Source organism: Polistes dominula, unplaced genomic scaffold (assembly GCF_049000335.1).
Source record: "Polistes dominula isolate Pdom_NZ unplaced genomic scaffold, Pdom_raw_medaka contig_82, whole genome shotgun sequence".
NCBI classification, from domain to species: domain Eukaryota; kingdom Metazoa; phylum Arthropoda; class Insecta; order Hymenoptera; family Vespidae; genus Polistes; species Polistes dominula.
Window position 1 is genome coordinate 7,160,899 of NW_028301046.1, and position 22,049 is coordinate 7,182,947.

Genomic DNA, 22,049 nt, shown 5'->3' on the forward strand with positions numbered 1-22,049 from the left:
TTTATAGAATCCAAACAACAATCTCACGTCCATATATTTATTATAAACAAAAAAATAATGAAGATTTTCGAAAAACGAAATATTATTCAACGAAAGGACTATGAAACATCCGAGGTACTTTCAAAGCGATAGTGAAACTGTTGGAGCATGAAAGGTAAGAATAACTGCAATAATATTGCGTTAGTTTTACTCCCACGTGTTCCACGAACATGTAAGTAATACCTCATAGGAAGGTTAAAAGTGAATAATGAAAGTTACATTTTTTGTTTTTTAAGTAAATTCAAAATTGAATTTATATCAAATTATGCGCATTAAATAAATATTATTACAAATGGAATATATGTATATTTAACTGTTCATCAATGAAAGTATTTGTTAATCATAATTTTTCATTGCCTATAAAATGTAATTATACTATAGGGATAAAGAAAATCTTAATATTACAGTTTTAAAATAATTTTTTGTTCTCATCGTCGAATAAACACATTCGTTAAAGAAGTCAAACTTTCTTTTACTATAGCCATGTCAGTTCTACTGGCGTAGGCGTAGAGGCCCGGTTTTACGTGATTTCGTAACGGAACATACCGATTTCCAATATCAAAAAGCATTTCACGAGTATTCCGAAGACCTTCAAATTAATTCAAAAGTATTTAGCAAATTTTATATATCTAAATATGCCACGCTTTCTCGCGTAATTTAAATCTTTTAGCGGGAAGAACATTTGTTTCGACAGAAAAAGCCGTATATGTTAAAAAAAATTTGAAATTACAGAGATATAAAAACGTCTGTATAATTCATATATTATTGAATGATAATATTACACATGTATATTTCTATATGTTGATTGCGATAATATAATAATAGTATAATAGATTTGAACAGATATTAAGTATATTATTTATTTATTAGATGTTTGGATAATCGTCGATGAAAGATTTTTTTGAAGCGGAACTGTTGAAAATATGAATGTCAGAATTATTTGCAGGTCGATCAACGTTGTCAACCTGTGAGACGATACCTGTTCATGCATCGGGCAACAAGTAGAGGCAGGGTCAGACAAGAAAAGGGTAGTGGGACGGGGGTTGGGGGGAGTTAAGGCAGGAAGGTGGGTTGGCAAGATAGTGTATGGGGAGAGGGAGGTGTGCGAGCAGTTACGGAGATCTCAAGTGGGCGTAAGGGCCGAGAGAGAGAACGTCGTCTTGTGTTCCATACATGGCTATGCTATGTGCTACGCGAAGAGACACGGAGAGACGGACAGACACAGCTTACCGGCAAGCAAGATACCCACCACTATTTCCCCACCACGTGGACATGGCGAAGGTGACACGTTTTCTCTCTCATCGCATGGCTCGATGCACAGTGTCCCGTAGCACGACGTCCTTTCACGATCATCGTCATCGTTGACGTCGTTGACGTCGTTTTCGAATTTTTCTTAAATTTCAAATATTACCAATTACGCGCCCTTTTCTACGCGCGTTAGAAGTTGAAAAGGGGGACGATATGTGTTCGTCGTCATTTAGTTCTCCTCATCGGCATGATCGCCGTTATTATCTGCCTCTCTTTCTCTCCTTCTTATTCTGAATTTCGCGCGCGACCTTTTAAGTGTCCGTCTATTCGTCTTTTCACCAAGAAGGTAGGAAGAGAAAAAGAAGGAAAGAAACAAGAGGAAGAAGACTAATATAAAGAAGATTAACGTCTTCTGGACGAACGTATTCTCTATTCTCAGGTGCGCTCTTCTTACCTTTTTCTTTTGCTCATCGTAATACTTTTGTATACCTACATGTACATGTAGGTACTCTACTTCGCTTGCGCGTAAATCTACCATCTCTGTTGCGCGGGAAACGGTGTGCGTGTGTTGTCTGGTAAGAGTAACTACAGACACCACAGATATACCTAAAGAACGGAGCCGTATCTTTACGCATACCATTTCAGTAGATACGTTTGTAAAAAGGACGTCGCACATCGCAAACAGGACATTTTTTTTCCCTCATTTTCTTCCTACTCGCTTTTTACCGTTTACTTTTTCCAACTGGTAAATAGACTCGTGTATAAAACGTATAGGGTTGATACATCATTCTGATAAAATATTCAACATTGCTTAAACAAATTTTATTCCTATTTATATTCAGTAGAAAATTCATTGATCATTCACCGTCGATCATTCGAATCTGGCGCTAATTAAATGCAGTAGAGACGGATCAAGTTTCCTTTGCGAGATAATATTTTTTATTCTTATATTCTTTTTCCTTTGTTTTTTTTTTTATATCGGTTATAATTCGTTGTACACATACATGATAAATTAAATATTCTTAAGATTTTTTTTTCTCTCTTTTTTTCTTCCTATCATTCGACAATATGTGAAAGTTTAAATATTATTTCTTCAGATTTTCGTGTATACAAAATTTCTCGAGATTTGAGATATAAAATTTCAAAGAAACAGATAAGAAATAATGAAGTCGATAAATACGTAGCGACAGCTTTCATGGTACTACCTGCATCGGCTCTTGATTGTTTTTTCAATGAATGCTCTCAGCATTTTCAGCATCTCCGAAGACGAAAACCAGTTTCGCGTCCGGACTTCTTGAGAGCATTGGAGAACATCGATGCAAGAGAAAGAAGGAACCATTCAATCTTCGATCGCTAGAATTGCTTTCAATGTACTTTTTCAACATTAGTTATTACGTTCTTCTCTTTTCCCGCATTGCTTTCAAAGCAGCGCTTCTCTCGTAGGCTTCCTTCTCTTTAGCTACCGTTCTTTCTCTCATTCGACCAAGAGGAGTTTTATTTTCGAAATGTTTATATTGTTCAAGGATTTTGTTAGCGAGAGGCTCGTATTTCCAAACTTCTTCCATAATTTCTACTTGCGATAATGGTTCATAATTCAAAATGATTCTTCTTTCGAGCGATAATACCTTTTCAATCGATTTTTGAATAAATTTCAAAGGTACGCCAACGGACATTTTAGCTAGACAAGAAACGTCTATGTTTCTATCTATTCCATGATATTTCATTAACATATATTTATAATACATGTATAGAGTATTATAATCAGTAAGAGGTATCATTATAAATACATTGTGAATTTTTGTAAATGCACCCTTTGCTTTATATGGCTCCGATGAAACAGTTAGGAATAAAACCTAAAAATATAAATTTTCAATAAAATATTTCGAATGATAAACTCTCGTACTCTGTATAAAATTAAACGAAAGACGTCTATCTCTTATACTTGCCTTTCTACGAGACACGATATGACTGCTGAAAAAAAGAATTTTAAAAATCATGTCTTACGATAGCTACGCCAGTGGGTAACAGTAACTGTCCGGAATCTCTGACACTCTAAATCCTATGTTAACTTGCTACCACCTACGTTCTTCTCGTTCCGTATACCGGTAGGAGGTGTTTCATTGATGACCAGCCTCGGACGATCGAGGCGTTTCAAGTAATAAAAGGAGAAAGAGTGAAAGAGTGAAAGAGAGAGAGAGAGAGAGAGAGAGAGAGAGAGAGAGAGAGAGAAAGAAAAAAGTCTTGTTTGAATCGACCCGTGGTTCTCGCTTAACTGGAGTTCATTCATATCGAAGAAAGAGTAAAAATAGTATTTTTTCTTTCCTAAGTGGGCGAATACTGATAGTTTTGGTCGGGTTTGGGAAAGTAGAAGGAATGATTATTTCACGCGAAATACTTTGACGAAGTAAGAATTAGAAAATAATTCGTCGATTATTACCTGATCACCTGGTCTGATACTTTTGACAAACTTTGCGTGGTGTTTAGCAAATCGTTTGGGTTGAAGATATCGTTCAACTAATGGGACTTTCTTTAACCATGGTTTCTCGCTACCGTCGATAAATATCACTGAAGGGGCATAAATGCGACTTAATTTGCCAATGATATCCATTAATCTCCGTTCGTTTTTTTTACCAATGTATTTACCAATTAATACAGATGGTGTTAAATCGAATAAGAGTGCACCAACCTATGGGGTAGAGTTAATATTTAATTAGTAGTTAAAAATATTACTCTTTCTTATTAACCTCTTAAGCAGCATTGATTTTGAAAAAAAAACGGCAAAAAAAATCATTTTTTTTCTTGTATAAAAACATAGTTTACAACATTATTTTAACAAAAAAATTTTTAAAATACAGAAATAATCAATATTTTTATGTTAATTTTGGATTTTGTTCCACATTGCAGAGAAGAGCCGAGTATTGCAATGTTACACGTACGTCGACTTTTTAATCTTTCTTTTCGAATTACTATTTCGGAAAAAACGATTCTTTTTCTTTGCTTTCACATTCTTATTTTCAATTTTCTAATATATTTGAGTGTAAAAAATCATAGAAATATAAAATAATACGCCGCTCGAGTTAACTCGAGCGTGCTGCTAAGGGGTTAATTTGTCTAAAACTGAATATTTAACCTCCGAACAAATTGCATCGACCAGAAAAGTTTTACCATATCCAGGTAAACCACAAATACAAACGGATCGTATTAAGGGTGCAATTGTATGTATTTCTTTAGAAGAGAGGGGTAGCACGCAATATTCCATGATAATTTGTTTGATCTCTCCAAGCCGATGATAGTGATCTCGAAATTCAGAATATGCTTCGTAATTTTGGTAAGCAAGATCACCGAACCAATTGTTCAAACTTCTTTCTGGATAATTTCGAATAATATTTTCTTGTACAAGTTCTTTGAAAAGTTCTTCTATAGAAATATCAGCTAAACGATCCTTTTTTGATTTTTTTTTTGATTTCTTTCTTGGTAGTCTCTCTGATTTTAATTAATGATCATTATTTTTTCGATAAATTTATTATATTATTTCTATCAATGAATTATTTTGACAAGATAATACATACGTGCACCTAGCATCCGAGGAATCTGAAATTTAGGTCTATCAGCCGCGTGATCTTTCAATAAAGCTTCGTTCAATTTCTCCAATTCGAGTCTCATAAGCTCATCGACGATCAGTCGCATTTCTAATTGAAGTTCGTAACAAAGTTTATCGGCGATCAAATCAAGATAAGGTCTTTGTAAAGGATTACAAGATTCGTCTCGATAGCTCCAATTTTCGATGAATTCATTATTTGCTTCTTCCAAACAGGTAAATGCTGGAGTTTCTGGCATAAACCATCCTCTAGCAATTTCTTTAACTTTTGGTTTTATCTTTGCTTTCTCTGGTTGTGCAATCTTTTTAGTTTTTGCATCTTTCTGTTTTTGTATCTGTTGCATTAAATATTCTTCTGGATCCGTAGTCTGTCCCGTCACTATCAAAACGCTACCACCTAACTCTTCTGGTGGATAAACATCAAAGTGTCCAACTGTATCGTACCAAACGATGAACCATTCTTGGATTTCATCGGTTATATCCTCTATTAATCCAGGCCCTACCATTTTCAACAACTTTGAAAAAAAACATGTTATCAACAAATTGGTCCTCTTGCCAAATTGAACAAATCATCATATTTAAAATCTTATACTAAAAAATGTCACCCTAATACGTTCATCGTGAAACATTTTTTCAGTTCGTGCAGCGTACGTCGGTATGATTTGTAATCTCTTTTGAAAAATTTCTTCGTCTCTTTGATAAATATCTAGAGACTTCCAACTTGGGATCGTCATATCTAAAATTTCTTCTAAACGATTTAATTTCCTTTTGAAATCCTTTCGGGCTGCAAATGTTCTCCAAGCACGTTGAATAATAACGATCGCTTTAATATACGTTGCTTTATCGAATTTCATTGGCGGAGCCGTATCACCGGTTTCCAATTTTCTTTTATATTCATATATAAGTAAAGCTAAAGGTCAATATTGAATAAATAGAAATAAAATGTTATATGAAATATCGTTTTTATTTTCAAGAAAATAAGGAATTATAAAAATAAACATCAAGTGTGCAAATCACACGTGTTAGAAGTGAAACCTTCTTAAAACCAAGCCTCGAGAGAATGAGTCGAATGCAGAGTATCAAGAGTAAGATAATTGTAGGATTTATTTATTATAATATTGTTACCATATATATCAAAGGGCACCGGTATGATCTTGGAATGAGGGTAGCTGAGAAATACTATCACTTTCCAAATTGTATCAATTAAGATAGAATGCCGAATGCGATAGCCATAGATAGAAAAAAAAAATATATATATATATATATATGTAGGATTTTGTTTAGTATAGAGGTGCGAGGTTAATGTACACACAATTTAATTTTATTGATAAAATATATTTAAAATAGGTATTAGAAAAGAAACAATAAAGGCTTAACAATCTTATGATAACAACTGATATACGCAACTGAACTTTTTCAACTGAATGACAACGAAAAACGACTGATGACGACTAGCGACTGGCGACTACTCATGACGACTCAATACCCGCTTTTTTGATTCCATCCGCACGCTGTTCTCGAATTTTGCAAAACGTCCGATCTGATGCAATAAACAAAGCATCGGTATCGTTCGAGAACCTTCCACACTCACACAGGACTTACTCAACTTAACAACTTACAAAGACAGATCACACACCTTCTTTCTTTATTTCGATCGTCGGTTCGTTTGTATCTTATTCTTTTGTCGCCTACACGCTTACTCTGTTTATTCTTCTACCCTTATATCGCCCCTACATACATGCAGGTTTAGTATCTTAATGATATGAGTCCACGCTTCGTAGTATGCAGTCGCACACAAACACATATATACAACCAGGAGCAATACTACGAAGCAGAGCATAAAGAGGAGACCAAGAATAGGAAAAACTGTGTAGCTATGTTCTGTCTCATTCTCTCGCAGTCTCAATCCTATATGTTTGTCTCTTTTTGAAACGTCACCGCGTTTCTGTTCGCTTTTTTTCGGCTTCACTCCCTTCTAAAGAAGTTTTCTCTTCAAAAATTATTAGATTGAATTTACCTTCTTTACCAATGCAACGTCCGACTCTAGCTCTTTCATGTGACTGTATCAAAAGCACCGCATCGTGCATAACCTTTTCAGCAGCTTCTCGAGCTTTTCGAGCTTCACTAGTTTGCCTTTGCTCAGGCGTTTCTATTAAAACTTTCATTTGCGCGGTATCAGTAGGCCTGTGTCTTCTTCTACGCATTAATTGTATTTTAGACGGTGATTCCTCGAGTTCCATCATACTACTTATCATCACCTGTGAAAGGCTTCGTTCTCTTATCATAAAAGCTGAAACATAGTACAACGTATGATACATCTGACAGAATAGTATAAAAATATAATATAGTATTGCTTTGATCGACCAATCAACAAATGATCAGAATTTTTAATCAAAAATAATAAAACATTGAAAATGGAACTACTTCAATTTCTCATTTTGAAACGTACATTTTTCTTCCTCTTCTCTTTTTATTTTCTCGATTAACTCTTTACGTTCTAAAGCATGATTTTTATCGATCGTCAAGCCAGGAGTGTTTACATCGTCTGGCGTTAATTTTAATTTATACAACACATCGTCGGGCCACCTTGATCATTCGTAAGCGATTTATGATCATGACAATTAATTAACAATAAGAATTATCTTACAATTAAAGTAAAATAGATTTTATATACTGAAAATAAGAAGAATCCAATTTAACGACTTCTCTTTTGCATTGGAGCATTCGTCCAATTGCACAATCGACTACTTTCTTGATTAATTCTCGTTTTTGTGTTTGTACCATTTGATTATAACATATGACAAGTCTTCTTACAAGATATCGATATCTATAAATATATATATGTAAAAATAGATATATGAAAGATACGAGATTAAAAAAAAGAACAATTCCAATTTGTAATACACCTTATGTAAAGATTAAGTGCACGATCTAATGCATTTTCTCTATTCTTTATAGGTTTGCTTTTTTGTAGATCTCGATCGAATTCCAATAATTTTTCCAAATCGCTTCTTGTTACGAGCCATACCTCGTTGTAATAAGCGTGTGACATCGACTTTTAATTGTATATACAAAACTGAAAAATATTTACCAAAATTAATTTAATTCATTTTTTTTTAAATTTGATTGCCAAGAGGGTTATTTTGATGAAACAATAATCAAATTGTTTTAAAATGTGAATATAATAAAAAGATCGATTTTCTATCGATATTATTGAAATAATTCACGTTAAACAAATTGTATCTACAATCTATAATTATTATACTTTTCAGGATGTCGAGGATATCTCAAAGTTTCATTGTTTTGGCCACTATCGTAACAGCATCGTGTTTCAATGGCGGAAACAATGAATCGACGATTAAGTCATCTTCGATAATAACTACAAGTACAGATATAAGCGTGATCAATTCGACGACAACATCCATAGTAGACGCTACGATGATGACGACGAGTTCGAGCGAAAGCATCAAAAATATAACTACTTCGTCAAGTACTTCTAGTGAAAAAGATTCAGAAGAAGTTTCAACGGCATCATTAATGTCCGACTCTGTTTGGAAATGTCCTAATATTACGAGACCAAGCGTTGAATGTTCTTGTGATTTTCCACATACTCTTAGATGTACTGGAGAAAGAACAGCTTTACATGTATATATAATATTACATTCTACATTATTATTTGTTGTAAGATATGTTTGTTACGAAAAATTGAACGTCTTTGTTGTTTATTTCAATTAGGTGATCAGCGAACATTTAAAGAGCAGTAAAGCAGGAACCATTTCTCTCTTAGACGTAACTGTAACAGGAATTTCTATATTGCCAGCATGTTTCCTCGAAAATATTGGCCTACATGGACTCGTAGTTTCTAGCGGAGAGCTGAGACGCGTTCATGAAAATGCATTTACTGCTCTAGCTAGACCACTTCAGGCTCTTGGACTTCCTAATAATCTTTTAGAATCCGTTCCAACGTTGGCATTGAAGTATCTCACTGGATTAGATCGATTGGATCTTTCTCATAATAAATTGAAGACATTAGAAGCAGATTCGTTCAACGTAAGTTTCTTAATGAATAATTGTAAACATTGTCTCATTAAAATTGTAAGTATTGTGTCATTTGTTTCAGGGCTTATCAAGCTTAACGTATCTGGATTTGTGCGATAATTTACTTTCACAATTATCGCCGCAAGCTTTTGCGGCACTTCCAAATCTTCGATTTTTGCGAATGCGGGGGAATCGTTTGAGCGTTTCAGCTCTTTCGGCGTTAAGAGGTCTGAAGAATTTGGAAGAACTCGATCTGTCGAGTAATTTATTATTGGGACCAATGGGACCAAATCTTCTTCCGTGGATGCCTCGTTTGCATTTTCTTAGTGTATCCGAGAATGAATTTATCAATGTACAACAAGGAGCTTTAAACGGTGCTAGAAATTTGAGTTATCTCATCCTCAGTCATAATCAGGTTAGTGATGTGAAAAGGTAGATTTTGTTTGATCAATAGACGACATACAGTGCATGTTTTTCATGTTTCAGATCGACGTTTTGGAGGATCACTCGTTCAAGCATTTATCTACATTGACTAAATTGGATTTAGCTAATAATCGTATAGTAGACGTTTCTAGCGCGTCATTGGCACATTTAGAAAAATTGACTAATCTAGATCTAATGCATAATTTCTTACGATCTTTAACGGCTGATCTAGTAGTGCCTTTGAAAAGTCTCGAAGATTTACGTTTAGACGATAACGAAATTACGATGGTTGCTAACGATGTGCCGATCTCGAAATTACGATTAAAACGACTCTCTCTTGCTGATAATCCTTTAAATTGCGATTGTACCCTCTTAGACTTTGCCACTTGGCTAAATAATTCGAGTTTAAGCGAGGAGGACAAATCTTCCGCCGTTTGTGCCACACCACCTACCTTGGAAAATGGAATTTTGACTCAAGTCTCGCCAGGAAGTCTGCTATGCGGAGAACCATCTATGAATAGAGCAACTTTAAAGGAGTATCGTTACAATCAATTAACTGGAATTCATCTTTTATGGAACATAGAGCCTTGCACAGAAAATTACACTTGCGACACACTGATCGTTTACGAAACTATAGGGGACAACGAGGTTCAAACGGAGTCTAATCCATTACATTGTGATCCTCATATGATGAAAGATCCTTGTTCCTTGCCAGTAACCACCCCGCCGTCATTTAATTTACAGCTTGGTCATAAATATCGTTACTGCGTAGTACTATTTATTCCAACGGCGTACAATGACGAGTCTCTTGGTTTGGGTTGTAGCGACATTATAACGTTGGAAGAGACTAAACAAGAAGAACAGCAGGATCAACTACCTGCAAATACTATTAATTCTTTAGACGTCCGAATAATTGCAGTTCATGTTAATGTGTCTGATCAAGGTTCTTTACACGTAAACGTCGGTTTATCACCTTCGGAAAAATCAGGTGCTTCGCCGTGCGAAATCTCCATAGTTGTCTTCAATACTGAAACAGCCATACATAAATGTAAATTGAATTGCAGTTTAACGTTTGTTAGTCTGGAAGTATTAGTGCCAGGTCGTTACAAAGTATGCGCCAGTCTAGACGATCTTGCTAATGCCGAATCGATTGCATTTAGTATTACTGAAAACGATCGTGGTCGATCTCAATGCGTTGAGGTGCAACGTTTCAAACAAAATACAGAAGCTATTATTTTAATTATCGTAGGAGCAACTTGTGCTCTCTTGATCGTGCTCGTTTTAATTGGTCGAAATATTGTACGTAAGATCCGTCATCCTAGAATACAAACCCAATGCTTTTTACCAGCCCAGGAATTCGAAATCACACATAAGGCGCATTACATTAAATTATTGGCCACAACCAAGGTGTGAACAATCGCTTGAACACTTTTGAGAATATTTCGTTTGCTATTCCATTGTGTGGATCGATCTTTTTATTTTAATATAATACCGAACGCGATTGATGAATTAGAACTGCTAGTCATAAAGAGGAATTGGAGATTTACATACACCGTTAAAATGTATGTTGTCTATCGACATTTGTTTCTGATTATTGTATAAACTTTATTCAGAGATACGTATACAGAGTGATAATGCATTGAGGATTATTTAATACTGTATACCGATAATTAATCAATACTATGCATGGTGTGTTTGTACAAATGTACATTTTATAATTTGCACAAGCAAATGAAGTTTTAGAATCGTGCTATGAGTTTATTTGAAAGCACTGCCATTTTAAAACATTCAGAATAATTCATTCAATGGGATATATATATGTAGAGTTTGTTATTGTTAAAGATGAACAATGAGTCTTCGCGAAATAATTTTATTGATTAAAATAATAAAATATAAGAATATATTTAAGTGTAAAAGTAAATATACCAAGTATTTGGAAGTAATATATTCATTATTTCATTATACATCTACTTGATAAAAGGTTTGTAAATATATTCTATAATCGTTTTCAAGCGCATAAACATATTAAACGTGTGTTGAATGCTAATAATACATAGTACTTATACAATTGTATCTTGAATATTTTCTTCTTATTATTATTATCCTTTCACAGCATATTTTATAAAATCTAAGAAAAATATATTGAAATGCACGCGTACTTGATAGAACTTTATAATCGATTTGCTCGAAAACAAAAGCGCTTTTATCACAAGTCATTTCAATTTCGACTTGTATCACAATTTCCAATACACCCTGTATATGTCTACGACAAAGTAATGGCGCTGATGTATATCACTGTCATCAAGTGGATCACGTGTTTCAATTAATGTCGTCGTTCTTCTTATTTCAGTTTATTTTTTTTCTATATTTATGACTTAAAATTTATCAATACGTGTAATCTAAATACAAAAGCAATTTAAAGTATTTTATTTACATTCTTTGATAATTAAATATATACCCAAACATAGACGATTATATATTATTATAAACTTATATTATAATAGAAATTGAAACATTAGGAAGATTGATCCATTTTTTCTTGAAAAAAATAGACGTGCATCAAAATGGATAAAAGTCAAAAATTAAAATTACTCAAGGATTCTATTAAGAATTACGAAGATTTTCCTAAACCTGGTATTATTTTTCGGTAAGTCATATAAAATAAAAATAAACTAAACATTTCAATGAAATTTATTTTGCTAGTTTTTTTCTTTTTTTATTAGATGTATTATGTAGTAGAAGTTACTTATTTTCAGAGATATATTTCCTGTGTTTCAAAATACGTTAGCATTAAAAGCCATGAGAGATCTGCTTGTGGAACATGTTTTGTTCCTTGAAGTTGATTTGATTGTAGGTTTGGACTCCCGTGGATTTTTACTTGGCCCAATGATATGTGTCGAAATTGACAAACCTTTCATACCGATTAGGAAAAAGGGGAAACTTCCAGGAAAAGTAGCACGTCAAAGCTACAATTTGGAATACGGAGAAGTTAGTTATACACAATTTATGAGTTTTTCTTTTCTTATTTCAAATTGTTTTCATACATTTGATTAATTTATACACTTTGTTGCTATTACAGGCCACATTTGAATTACAAGTAGAAAGCATTAAGGAAGGTACTCGAGTTCTTATAATCGATGATTTATTAGCAACCGGAGGTAGGATTTAATTTTTTATAACTTTCAGCTATTGATTTACGTACATATTTGAATCTACATAATATTTTAATTTTTATTATATTTTAATATGCAGTTTATATACAGGTTCTATGGGTGCAGCTGTTAAATTATTAAAATCTTTAAATGCAGAAATAGTGGAATGTTTAGTGATAATGGAACTTACTGAATTAAAGGCACGGGAAAAACTCAATGTACCTGTCTATTCGTTTGTCCAGTTTTGATCATTAAATATAATTAGACAGATGCGTAATAATATATACATATAAAATCAAGGCATAACCTAATTTAATTGCATATGATGCAAGAAACTTTTTATATTGAGAAACATAAAAAAATAAAATATTTTTGCAAATAAAAATATTTTTTCTTTTTTTTCTTTAGATATCATATGTACCCAAATACATATGAGAAAGCTACTTTTTTGATAAATTCCAAAATATAAGATAGAAGAGTACTTTTTTCACGATTACAATTTTTAAATAAATATTAAGGAATATATATTTAAAATTAAATAATATTAACTAGTCGGTCTATTACATCTCAATTCGTCTAAAACATTTTGTACTTCATCTTCTAATCTAGCTACATCTCTTTGCAGTTTTGTACAATTTCTTAATTCTTTGTTATTCATTTTTGAAGTATTTTCTGAATCTGTACTACTATATGTTTCTGATTCTGAATTTGTTAAAATATGAGAAAGTTTTCTTTCCATATGTTTATATGATGCTACTTCTCCTTTCATTTGTTCCATTATTTCATTTAATTCTAATTCTTTATTATATAATTGTGCTTGAAAAGATTTCTTTACTTCTGAAAAATTAAAATTTTATGTCAAACAAACTATACATAATTATTTAAATGATTATTGTTAATTAATAAGATTAATAAGATTATTGATCCTTTACCATGAAGTCTTTTTTTATGAATTTCTTCCATAAAAGTCTTCGCTGCATTGTTTAATCTTTTTTCCTCTGTTAATACAGCTTGTTGTTTGTACCTCTGCAAGATTTGTTTTTGTTTTTGAAGCTTTTGAAGTTGAGAGATATTTAATTCTTCGGTAAGAAATTTTGGATAATCTTCTAATACAAACGGAGGATATGGTCCTTTCTTTGGCAATTGTATTAACTTATTCCTAAAATAAATTATAGTATTAAGACCTTGAATAAGTTCTCGCTGTTTTTACAAAATAAAAACTATTTAAAATATAAGGAGCAAAAACGTTTTATTGAAAGTATTGCTCATCACTAGAGATCACTTTCTCCCATTTTTCTGGCAGTATATGAATTCCGCGTTGGAAAAACGACATGTCTTTTGAGGCTATCCAAGAATCGACCCATTTTTTAGCTTCTTCGTAAAAATGAAAACGCTGATCAGCTAAGCAATGTGCTATCGAACGGAATAGGTGAAAATCGGAGGGTGCTATGTCAGGTGAATACGGTGGGTGGGGTAGAACTTTCCATCGATGCGTTTTTAGGTAAGTTTTCACTGGTTTTGCAACATGAGGCCGGGCGTTGTCATGTAACAAAATCACTTTGTCGTGTCTCTTCTCGTATAGCGGCCGTTTTTCTTTTAGGGCTCGACTCAAACGCATCAATTGAAGTCGATAGCGATCCCCCGTGATAGTCTCATTCGGTTTGAGCAGCTCATAATAAATTACACCCTGCTGATCCCACCAAATACAGAGAAGAAGCTTCGAATCATGAATATTTGGTTTTGCGGACGATTTTGATGCATGGCCAGGCTTACCCCATGATTTTCTACGCTTTGGATTATCATAGTGTATCCATTTTTCATCGCCAGTCACGATACGGTGCAAAAAACCTTTTCTTTTCTGCCGTTGAAGCAATAATTCACAGGTGACAAAACGCCGTACGATGTCTCTTGGCTTCAATTCATATGGCACCCAATGTCCTTGCTTCTGGATCATTCCTAACATTTTTAAACGTTTTGAAAGTTTACTCATCAACTTGTAATGTTTTTCCAAGTTCTGCTAGCGTCTAAGATCGGTCTTCATCGAGTAATTCCTCCGATTCTCTGTCTTGAAATTTTTTTGGTGCGCCAGAACGTTCTTTATCCTCAAGTTCAAAATTATTATTTTTGAAGCGTCGAAACCAGTCTCTGTATGTCGTATCCGACAGAGCATTGTCACCATAAGTCTCAACAAGAATTCTATGTGCTTTAGCTGCCGATTTCTTTTGAATAAAGTAGTACAATAAAATTTCCCGCAAATACACTTTAGTTAGCACAAAAGTAGACATTTTCAAAACTAATAAGAAATTACTTTGTTTACACTAAAGTGAACTATCATACACTGAAATTTCAGGTTAGATACAGTACTTCCTTGCAAGTGCATTACCATTCGAAATTTCAAGCACGGAGTACTGCTATTGCCATCTTTGATGAAACAGCGAGAACTTATTCAAGGTCCTAATATATATTAAGATGTAAATTCAAATAAAAATTCATAATTATATTACCTAAGATAAAGATTAGGATGCAGTCGATGTGGAACGTCCTGATCAAGGTGTTGCGCTACTTTTAACAACTCTTTAGCTCTAATATGCCCTTGCGTCCTATAGAAACGCTTTAAATCTTCAGCCGTATGCAACATGAAAATAATATTACGCGAACAAATGCTATAGGCAATAATGCACATAAGAAAAAGAGTAGATGTTTGGAAAGATAATAAATGATCCCACAAAATAAGCCACTCATCACCAGACAATACTTCACTCATTGTTGTTTGCAGTAACGGCCATGCATATTCTATAGATGTTATACCACGTTCGCAAAAAACATTTAGCAGTTGTGGATCTGCTCTCAATAGAATATTTTCAATAATACCCAAAATATTTAAAGGCGGTAAGGGGTGATATTCGAACCATTTTTGACAATAATTTACTAGTATACTTAAAACAAGCTCCAAAGCAAATAGTTGATCTTTCTGAAATAAGTATGCAAACATATAATAGAAAATTATACATAGAAGCATAATTAAATAGGATATTATTAGAGTATTACCTGAAATACCATAAGAAATGGAAATATTAGATTTGGCAAAAATGAAGTCTGAGCAAGTAAAGGACACCATTGTATTAAACAATCTATTATCATTGTTAATAATGATACCTTACTGCGATCAGCTAAATGATAATTTTTAAGAAAGTTTAAAGAAACTTCTCTTTGCGTTACATTATTCATTAAAGAGATGAATGCAGTTTTATTGGCTGGAAGTTTTAATATCGTAGACCAGATAAGAGGACGATATTTGTCAGGAAATGTTCCAAATTCTTGTAAAATCAGTAATAGTCTATCGAGATGTAATTCTTGTTTTATATTTTGTCTGATACATTGAAGATGATCATTTATTTTGTGAGCTTTAGGTCTACATTTGTTTTCTAATTTTTCTAATTTTTCTGTTCGCATTGGTTCTGAAGAAAACAATTTGTCACAAAGTATTAATTTCAAGAATCCTTGTTTATCAATAATCGTCATATATCTACCATCCGAAGAAACTACTATTTTTTTAACGTTATTGATTTCATGTTTCATATGAATGAAACGTGACAAATTTAAATTAAGAATGTAGACCATGCAATTTGATGAAATAACTGCTAATATTTGATTAGCACCGCTATCTAATGGCAAAGGTACAATTGACATCTGTTTTACACCAATGAATTTTTCCGGTAAACTCCAACTTTTGATCATATTCCAGTTATATGTATTTAAAACAATGATTTTGTTTTGAGTACTAGCTATTATCATAGCTCTTCCATTTTGCGTAAAAACAAAGTCTTTTATATTACGTATACTAAATTTCTTGATATCTAATTTTGTATCTGTATCCAACTGATTAAGCATCCAAGTTTGTACACTATCATTGTGATATAATACAACAATATGACCTAAGTTTGAAAAGCTTGCTTTTTTTATGGATACATTTTTAGTATTAATATGTAATTGGTGCGCTTTACTAAAAGATTTTAAATGCCATATTATAACTTCTTTGTAAGAAAACGTTAAGCAATAATCCTTATAAAAGGAGATATTTGTTGGTGGTAATTTGTGTCCTGATATTAAACAGAATTCTTTGATATTTGCATGTATTTTCATAAGCTTTATGTCAGCAGTGGTAAGACCTATTATTATTTCACTATTGTCTATAGGATTGAATGCTACAAAACAAGCTTGTCCTATAGAACCAAGTTTCTGATAAGATGGGTGTACATTCGTTAAGTCAATGTAATAAGCTATACCTTTGGAGTCTATAGCTATTAATCTTTCATTATCGCAGGCATATGCTATTTGAACAAAATTTATTCGTACAAGACATTGCCTTATATCTTTAATTGATTCTGCTTCCAATTCATACCAATCACTACTCTTTTTCAATTTAACCCACTTCCTGCAATGCATAATAATTTTACACAACGATAAATTCCTTCGAAATTGTGAAATTTAATTTGTTGGTTAATATCATAATTTTTTACATTATTATTATACTTCATTAATAATTCATCAAAAAAATGTTTATTTTGGTATTTGTCAATTTTGTTGATAAACATTCGACGTATATTACATTGATGTCAAAAATACATGTCAGTTCGTCTTATGCGCCACATGTATGTGAATATATAACTAAGCATACAATCAGAAAAGACATTTTATTGGCTCTTCTTTATCTACAGATAAATTTGCTATAACATCAAACACAATAAGACAATTGACGAAGTATACGGTGCGCTTCAATTGTGAATTTTTCTTTTTCATTTAGAAGAATATATTATTTTTGTTTCATTCAATTCTTTGTTAAATATTACAAGTAATATTTGAACGGATAAAAGACAGCTTTTACAAAATTTGTAATGTTTTATGTTTAGTATATCGAGCTACGAGCTAGTCAATACATATTTCGTGTTTTGTCTAACACGACAGTTTAACAATACTTTTTTCATGAATTAAATTGTACGCAAATTTTTTTGGAAGGATTTCTGCGGAAGGATTCCTGTGAAAGGATTTAAACATCCTTGTATTAGAATAGTAAATTTTTTAATAATGGTAAGAAAATATTTATTACCTCCACTAATGATACTAAAAATTTTGTAGCTTTATTGTTTGAGGTTATGATTATGAAGTAAATTGAAAAATATTAGGTTAATATAAATGTTAGGAAAATATACTTGTATACAGTCTATCGCAGAATTTCTGAAAGGACTTCCTTCGCACGATGAAAATAACTTTGCGAACTTTCATACTGACAATGGAAATCGTACCTGTGTTAAAAGACCATCAGTCTATCTTCCAACGAAAGATTATCCACCAGAACAAAGTATGTTTCTATTCAACTATATTTGAATATATGATTATAAGTAATTATAGTTAGAATTTTTAACAGTATTACTCCTATTAATCTATGTTTGTAGTCATAGTTACAGAAAAGACAACTATACTTCTAAGGTATCTTCATCAGCAATGGGATAAAAAGGTATCGTAAGTATATGTTAAAACACTGACTACTATAACTCGACTACAAATGTATAAATTTAGATTACATTCGTAAATATTTCATGTTTTAGAATCCAGAAAAGAAAAGAGAATATTTATCGAGTAATGGCGATGAACAGGAGGAGGGTAGGGCAATTCGCATAAAAAGGCCGCGGATAGATATAAATAATACCCTTTAAATGACACACCGAGCATTCTTACTTTCTACCTATGACAGCGTACATTTATACGGTATTTGAAAAAAAGTTAAATATTACGATATTAGAAATTATATTGTGTATGCTATTCTCTAAAAATATTTTTTATGGTTAATTTATCATAATTTCATTCAAATTACTTATATTACGTATTAATTCATATATTTTGGAATTAAAATCTTTGTGTTTTTACTATATTTATAAATGACATATGTAAACAGCCATATTATTTTCCGCAGTAGCTTCTATATAAATCCTATATAATCATTAATATAACATATTTTAAATAATATTTACAGTAAAAGAAAAAGTAAAGGAAAAGAACGAACAGATTATATAATGTCAGCCAATATATGGTATCTTTAAATTTCTTAGGAAGTAAGCATTTAAAAACAAATGTACTAATAATAATAATTGTATAGTGTTTTGCTTATTTGTAAATTTTTTTAATAATAATGAAGTAATATAAATTGTAGATAAAAATTTATTTTATATTATAATTTCAAAAATTAAGAATTGACCACAATTTGCAAGATTTTCCATTAAGGGGTTAGCCACCCTGACGATCGGAAAAATAGCTATAAATTTAAACTTTTTTTAACACAGACATTAAATATAATAAAATAATCTTTCTTATACATATATACATAATACTTTTATGAAAAATTTACAATATTAAAAATTAAGAAAAAAGAAATGGCAGAGATATAAGATGATATGTGTAGAGCCCTGTTTTTCTAATGATGGGCCTGATTTTCGATTTAACAGATGTTCTGAGAAAAAACCAATAATTATTTATTAATAAGAAAAGTAATGGGTTAGTATTCATTGTGGAACAAAAATTAAACAAATTTTTTCTAGAAATAGCAGTTGTTTGAAAAAGAATTCAAATTTTTCTTGAAATTTTAAGTTTATAAAATTAATAACTTTTGAACAAGACACAAAATCAAAAAACGGTCCGATGAATACTAAAACAATCTTATGAAGTGTAACTGTTATAAATTTCAAACAAATTGGTTAAGTAAATCTTAAGATATCGTGCCCATCATCAGCAAAACAGGGCTCTACATATCACACCTTATATCTCTGCCATTTTCTTTTTTCTTAATTTTTAATATTGTAAATTTTTCATAATTTTTAATTTAAAAAATTTTTTTTATATGCATATATATATGTAGACTAAAGATTAAATTATCATAATTAATATCTGTGTATAAGTTTAAATTTATAGCTACTTTCCTGAGCGCCAGGGTAGCATTACTTCTTAAAGCATTTATTTAACATTGTTATAACATAATTTTGTATATTTTCAAAAGGCTCGTGTTGCTATAGATGAAAAAACATGAAAAATGATCTATTATTTATTATTATTATTATCAAAAGTATCTGGATGATAAAATTATTGTTTTACGGTATAATTTTGTAATTAAGTAAAGTATTATAGATTATCACTAAAATAAAATGAATGCAATAACTAGACAGAAATGAAAAATACTATAAACCTGAGTAAATTGTATTATTATTAGGGGGTTAAAATCCACCTTTTTCCACGGGTCTGGGGGTGATTTGAAACTACATAAAATTAATTTTTTTTTGAAAGGATTTTATGCATAGATAACATTTTTCCACACCCGTACATTTTTTTTGGTCAAAGGGTCTGTGGGGGGAAAAAAACTTCCGAAAAATCCATGTAAAAAATGTACTTTTGGGTGATATTTAGTATGACATTTTTTTGTACGGCATTTAAATAGTTTATTTTTATTTAATGCAATCGCCATAAAAAATTAATGCCGTACAAATCTGATAGTTCATATTCATAAAAAAGTAATAAAAATAATACATATATATAATTTTCATTTTATGTTGTTTGCTTTGTAAAATGAACTCTCCTTTAAAATTAATATTATTCAAATAATAAATATTAGTTATTAAATGAATGTTATATTTATTAAAATACTTGTCTATTTTTTAATTTACATTTTTAAAACGTACATATAGTGTTCAGGAGGGTAGCACGAACGCGAAGATACATACAATATAATATATATGCATATTGTATATGTATGTGTATGTGTATATTAGATAAACATATTACAAAACCAAGCAATAAAAATTTTGTTGGTGGTGAAAATGTATTAAATGCTGGACATGTTATTAAGTGTGGACAAGTACCAAGTCGTCATAATTGTAATATTATAAGTATTTTAGCTTTTTGTTTACAAACTTCACATATTAAAAATAATCCACATGAAATAACTAGTGAAATATTAAAAAATGGTCGAATAATTAGAATGAATAGTTCATGCAAGGCTGGTTTAAGTGGTATTTGTAAACATGTTGTTGCAGTATTGCAATATCATTAACTGTCACTAATTAAATTGATCTTCTACGTATTTTTCTTCTCGAGAATCTATTTGATCTACAGGACAAGCACATTCTTTAGATGATCCTAAAGGAAGATTTTGACTAGGAATACTTGTTTTTTTTTAATAAGTTCGAGTTGAATCAATAGCTATAACAATACACAAAAACAATAAAGCATGAGTAAATTTATTGATGTAACAATTTATAATAACCAGAAAAAATAATTGTTGAAAATACTTACGTGAAGGTAAAAAACCTAATTTTTTCATCACGACAAGCTATGTTTGTACAACCAAATACACAGCAATAGACTTTACTTTTATTTTTTCTTGCTGGGAATTCCGTAACAAAAAAAAATTTTTTATAACAACTTTTTAGTTTAACAATACTAGTTATTTTCAATTGTACTTTCAATAATAAATAAGCAAGTCATAAAATTAAAAATATATATATTTCCACATAAATATTGTGTAGTTTAAATCAGCTATCAGCAATTTTATTGTTTACTTATAAAACATGTGAAATTATTCAATAAAATTGTAGTACTTTTTATTTCTTATTAATATTTCCTACATAAATAAATTATAACAATGTTTGAAGTATATTTCATCAAAAATTATTGAAAAATGTTAATACTGAGTTTGATAGTTTTTAATTTATGGATATAATATTCACACTGTTTCACTTTAAATAGACGGCAAAATAATTTTTACATATTACTAACTGTTCTTTTCAAAATTATGTTAATGCCGTACAGTATTAGATGACGATAAAGTACCCCCTAAAACGGTAGGGTTATTTTTATCTGCCAAAAAATATGGTCTGCATTAAAATGTACGGCATGATTTTTTCTTAATTCATTAACCCTTATACTATTTAAAACAACAATAACATTTAAAAAATTGCTTTATGTTATTAATGTACGACAATTTAAACTTTTGCAAAAATTGAAAAAATTTCATTTTTTGTTTTCTCTATATTTTTTTTTAAAACAGTTTTTTTTTAACGGCAATAATATAGAACAATTGTACTTAGCAATGTCATGTTAAAAAACAAGTTGCCGTACAGAGTTAAATGATTTTACAGCTGTAAAAGTCAAATATACGATTAAATTAAGTTAATTATTGATATACATTCAAATAAACAACAATTTTTAAACGGCATTATTTTAATTAGTACTTCTAAATGCTAAAAAATCAAATGAAACCGATGCCGTTCTTTTTCAGATCACCCCCCAGACCCGTGGAAAAAGGTGGATTTTAACCCTCGATTTTTCTCCCTTGTTACATGATTTTTGTATGGCGTTGCGAAATAATCAATTAGAATAGGTATTGAAATTGTATGAAACCAACGCCGTTCAAAATCAAATGATTTAATAGACCCGGGGTTTTGTCAGAAAATCAAAAATTTTTTCCGACTTTGTGGCTTACTATTTTTAAACGGCACTACGTGTTT

The 22,049-nt window shown here is 31.3% G+C and overlaps 4 protein-coding genes across 8 annotated transcripts; 2 read left to right on the forward strand and 2 right to left on the reverse strand.

The window, feature by feature from the left end:
• The first annotated feature begins 15 nt into the window (after window positions 1-15).
• Lrt (Leucine-rich tendon-specific protein) lies at window positions 16-11,267 on the forward strand. 2 transcript variants are annotated; one of them, XM_015324089.2, is made up of 6 exons: window positions 16-154; window positions 986-1,320; window positions 8,158-8,530; window positions 8,621-8,935; window positions 9,006-9,338; window positions 9,410-11,267. In XM_015324089.2, the coding sequence occupies exons 3-6, from the start codon at window positions 8,159-8,161 to the stop codon at window positions 10,757-10,759; spliced, it is 2,370 nt and encodes a 789-aa protein (XP_015179575.1). In that variant the 5' UTR covers window positions 16-154; window positions 986-1,320; window position 8,158; the 3' UTR covers window positions 10,760-11,267. The 2 variants fall into 2 exon arrangements, with proteins under 2 accessions (XP_015179575.1, XP_015179573.1); XM_015324087.2 differs by lacking the exons at window positions 16-154; window positions 986-1,320 and adding an exon at window positions 1,340-1,726.
• On the reverse strand, window positions 2,679-7,937 carry LOC107068047 (dynein regulatory complex subunit 11). The gene is made up of 9 exons (XM_089175250.1): window positions 7,792-7,937; window positions 7,560-7,712; window positions 7,335-7,471; window positions 6,903-7,175; window positions 5,491-5,795; window positions 4,857-5,400; window positions 4,418-4,770; window positions 3,725-3,973; window positions 2,679-3,140 (listed from the first exon to the last, which is right to left on the reverse strand). The coding sequence occupies exons 1-9, from the start codon at window positions 7,935-7,937 to the stop codon at window positions 2,679-2,681; spliced, it is 2,622 nt and encodes an 873-aa protein (XP_089031376.1).
• A 150-nt stretch (window positions 11,268-11,417) lies between the features above and the next one.
• Window positions 11,418-21,198, forward strand: Aprt (adenine phosphoribosyltransferase). Of its 3 annotated transcripts, XM_089175230.1 has the most exons (5): window positions 11,418-11,993; window positions 12,103-12,334; window positions 17,719-17,857; window positions 17,952-18,013; window positions 18,105-21,198. In XM_089175230.1, the coding sequence occupies exons 1-5, from the start codon at window positions 11,911-11,913 to the stop codon at window positions 18,210-18,212; spliced, it is 624 nt and encodes a 207-aa protein (XP_089031356.1). In that variant the 5' UTR covers window positions 11,418-11,910; the 3' UTR covers window positions 18,213-21,198. The 3 variants fall into 3 exon arrangements, with proteins under 3 accessions (XP_089031356.1, XP_015179640.1, XP_015179639.1); XM_015324154.2 differs by lacking the exons at window positions 17,719-17,857; window positions 17,952-18,013; window positions 18,105-21,198 and adding exons at window positions 12,426-12,504; window positions 12,599-12,883; XM_015324153.2 differs by lacking the exons at window positions 17,719-17,857; window positions 17,952-18,013; window positions 18,105-21,198 and adding exons at window positions 12,426-12,504; window positions 12,610-12,883.
• On the reverse strand, window positions 13,006-17,155 carry LOC107068060 (TBC1 domain family member 31). 2 transcript variants are annotated; one of them, XM_015324086.2, is made up of 5 exons: window positions 17,019-17,155; window positions 15,547-16,933; window positions 15,003-15,469; window positions 13,431-13,657; window positions 13,006-13,335 (listed from the first exon to the last, which is right to left on the reverse strand). In XM_015324086.2, coding segments are annotated over exons 1-5 (2,376 nt in total). In that variant the 5' UTR covers window positions 17,021-17,155; the 3' UTR covers window positions 13,006-13,042. The 2 variants fall into 2 exon arrangements, with proteins under 2 accessions (XP_015179572.1, XP_015179569.1); XM_015324083.2 differs by having other exon boundaries at window positions 15,547-17,132.
• Window positions 21,199-22,049: the final 851 nt, after the last annotated feature.

Bases quoted from the DNA above. Each gene is read 5' to 3' on its own strand.
- LOC107068047 (XM_089175250.1), bottom strand. From the start codon at position 7,937: ATGTCACACGCTTATTACAACGAGGTATGGCTCGTAACAAGAAGCGAT. The intron at 7,472-7,559 runs GTATATAAAATC...CGAATGATCAAG, and splicing joins TTGGATTCTTCTTATTTTCA to GTGGCCCGACGATGTGTTGT. The intron at 4,771-4,856 runs GTATGTATTATC...AATTAAAATCAG, and splicing joins TCCTCGGATGCTAGGTGCAC to AGAGACTACCAAGAAAGAAA.
- LOC107068060 (XM_015324083.2), bottom strand. From the start codon at position 16,944: ATGCATTGCAGGAAGTGGGTTAAATTGAAAAAGAGTAGTGATTGGTAT. The intron at 13,658-15,002 runs GTAATATAATTA...AATTTATTTTAG, and splicing joins CATCCTAATCTTTATCTTAG to GAATAAGTTAATACAATTGC. The intron at 13,336-13,430 runs GTAAAGGATCAA...TTAATTTTTCAG, and splicing joins TCATAAAAAAAGACTTCATG to AAGTAAAGAAATCTTTTCAA.
- Lrt (XM_015324089.2), top strand. From the start codon at position 8,159: ATGTCGAGGATATCTCAAAGTTTCATTGTTTTGGCCACTATCGTAACA. The intron at 8,531-8,620 runs GTATATATAATA...TATTTCAATTAG, and splicing joins GAGAAAGAACAGCTTTACAT to GTGATCAGCGAACATTTAAA. The intron at 8,936-9,005 runs GTAAGTTTCTTA...CATTTGTTTCAG, and splicing joins TAGAAGCAGATTCGTTCAAC to GGCTTATCAAGCTTAACGTA.
- Aprt (XM_089175230.1), top strand. From the start codon at position 11,911: ATGGATAAAAGTCAAAAATTAAAATTACTCAAGGATTCTATTAAGAAT. The intron at 12,335-17,718 runs GTTAGTTATACA...ACTTGTATACAG, and splicing joins ACAATTTGGAATACGGAGAA to TCTATCGCAGAATTTCTGAA. The intron at 17,858-17,951 runs GTATGTTTCTAT...CTATGTTTGTAG, and splicing joins AGATTATCCACCAGAACAAA to TCATAGTTACAGAAAAGACA.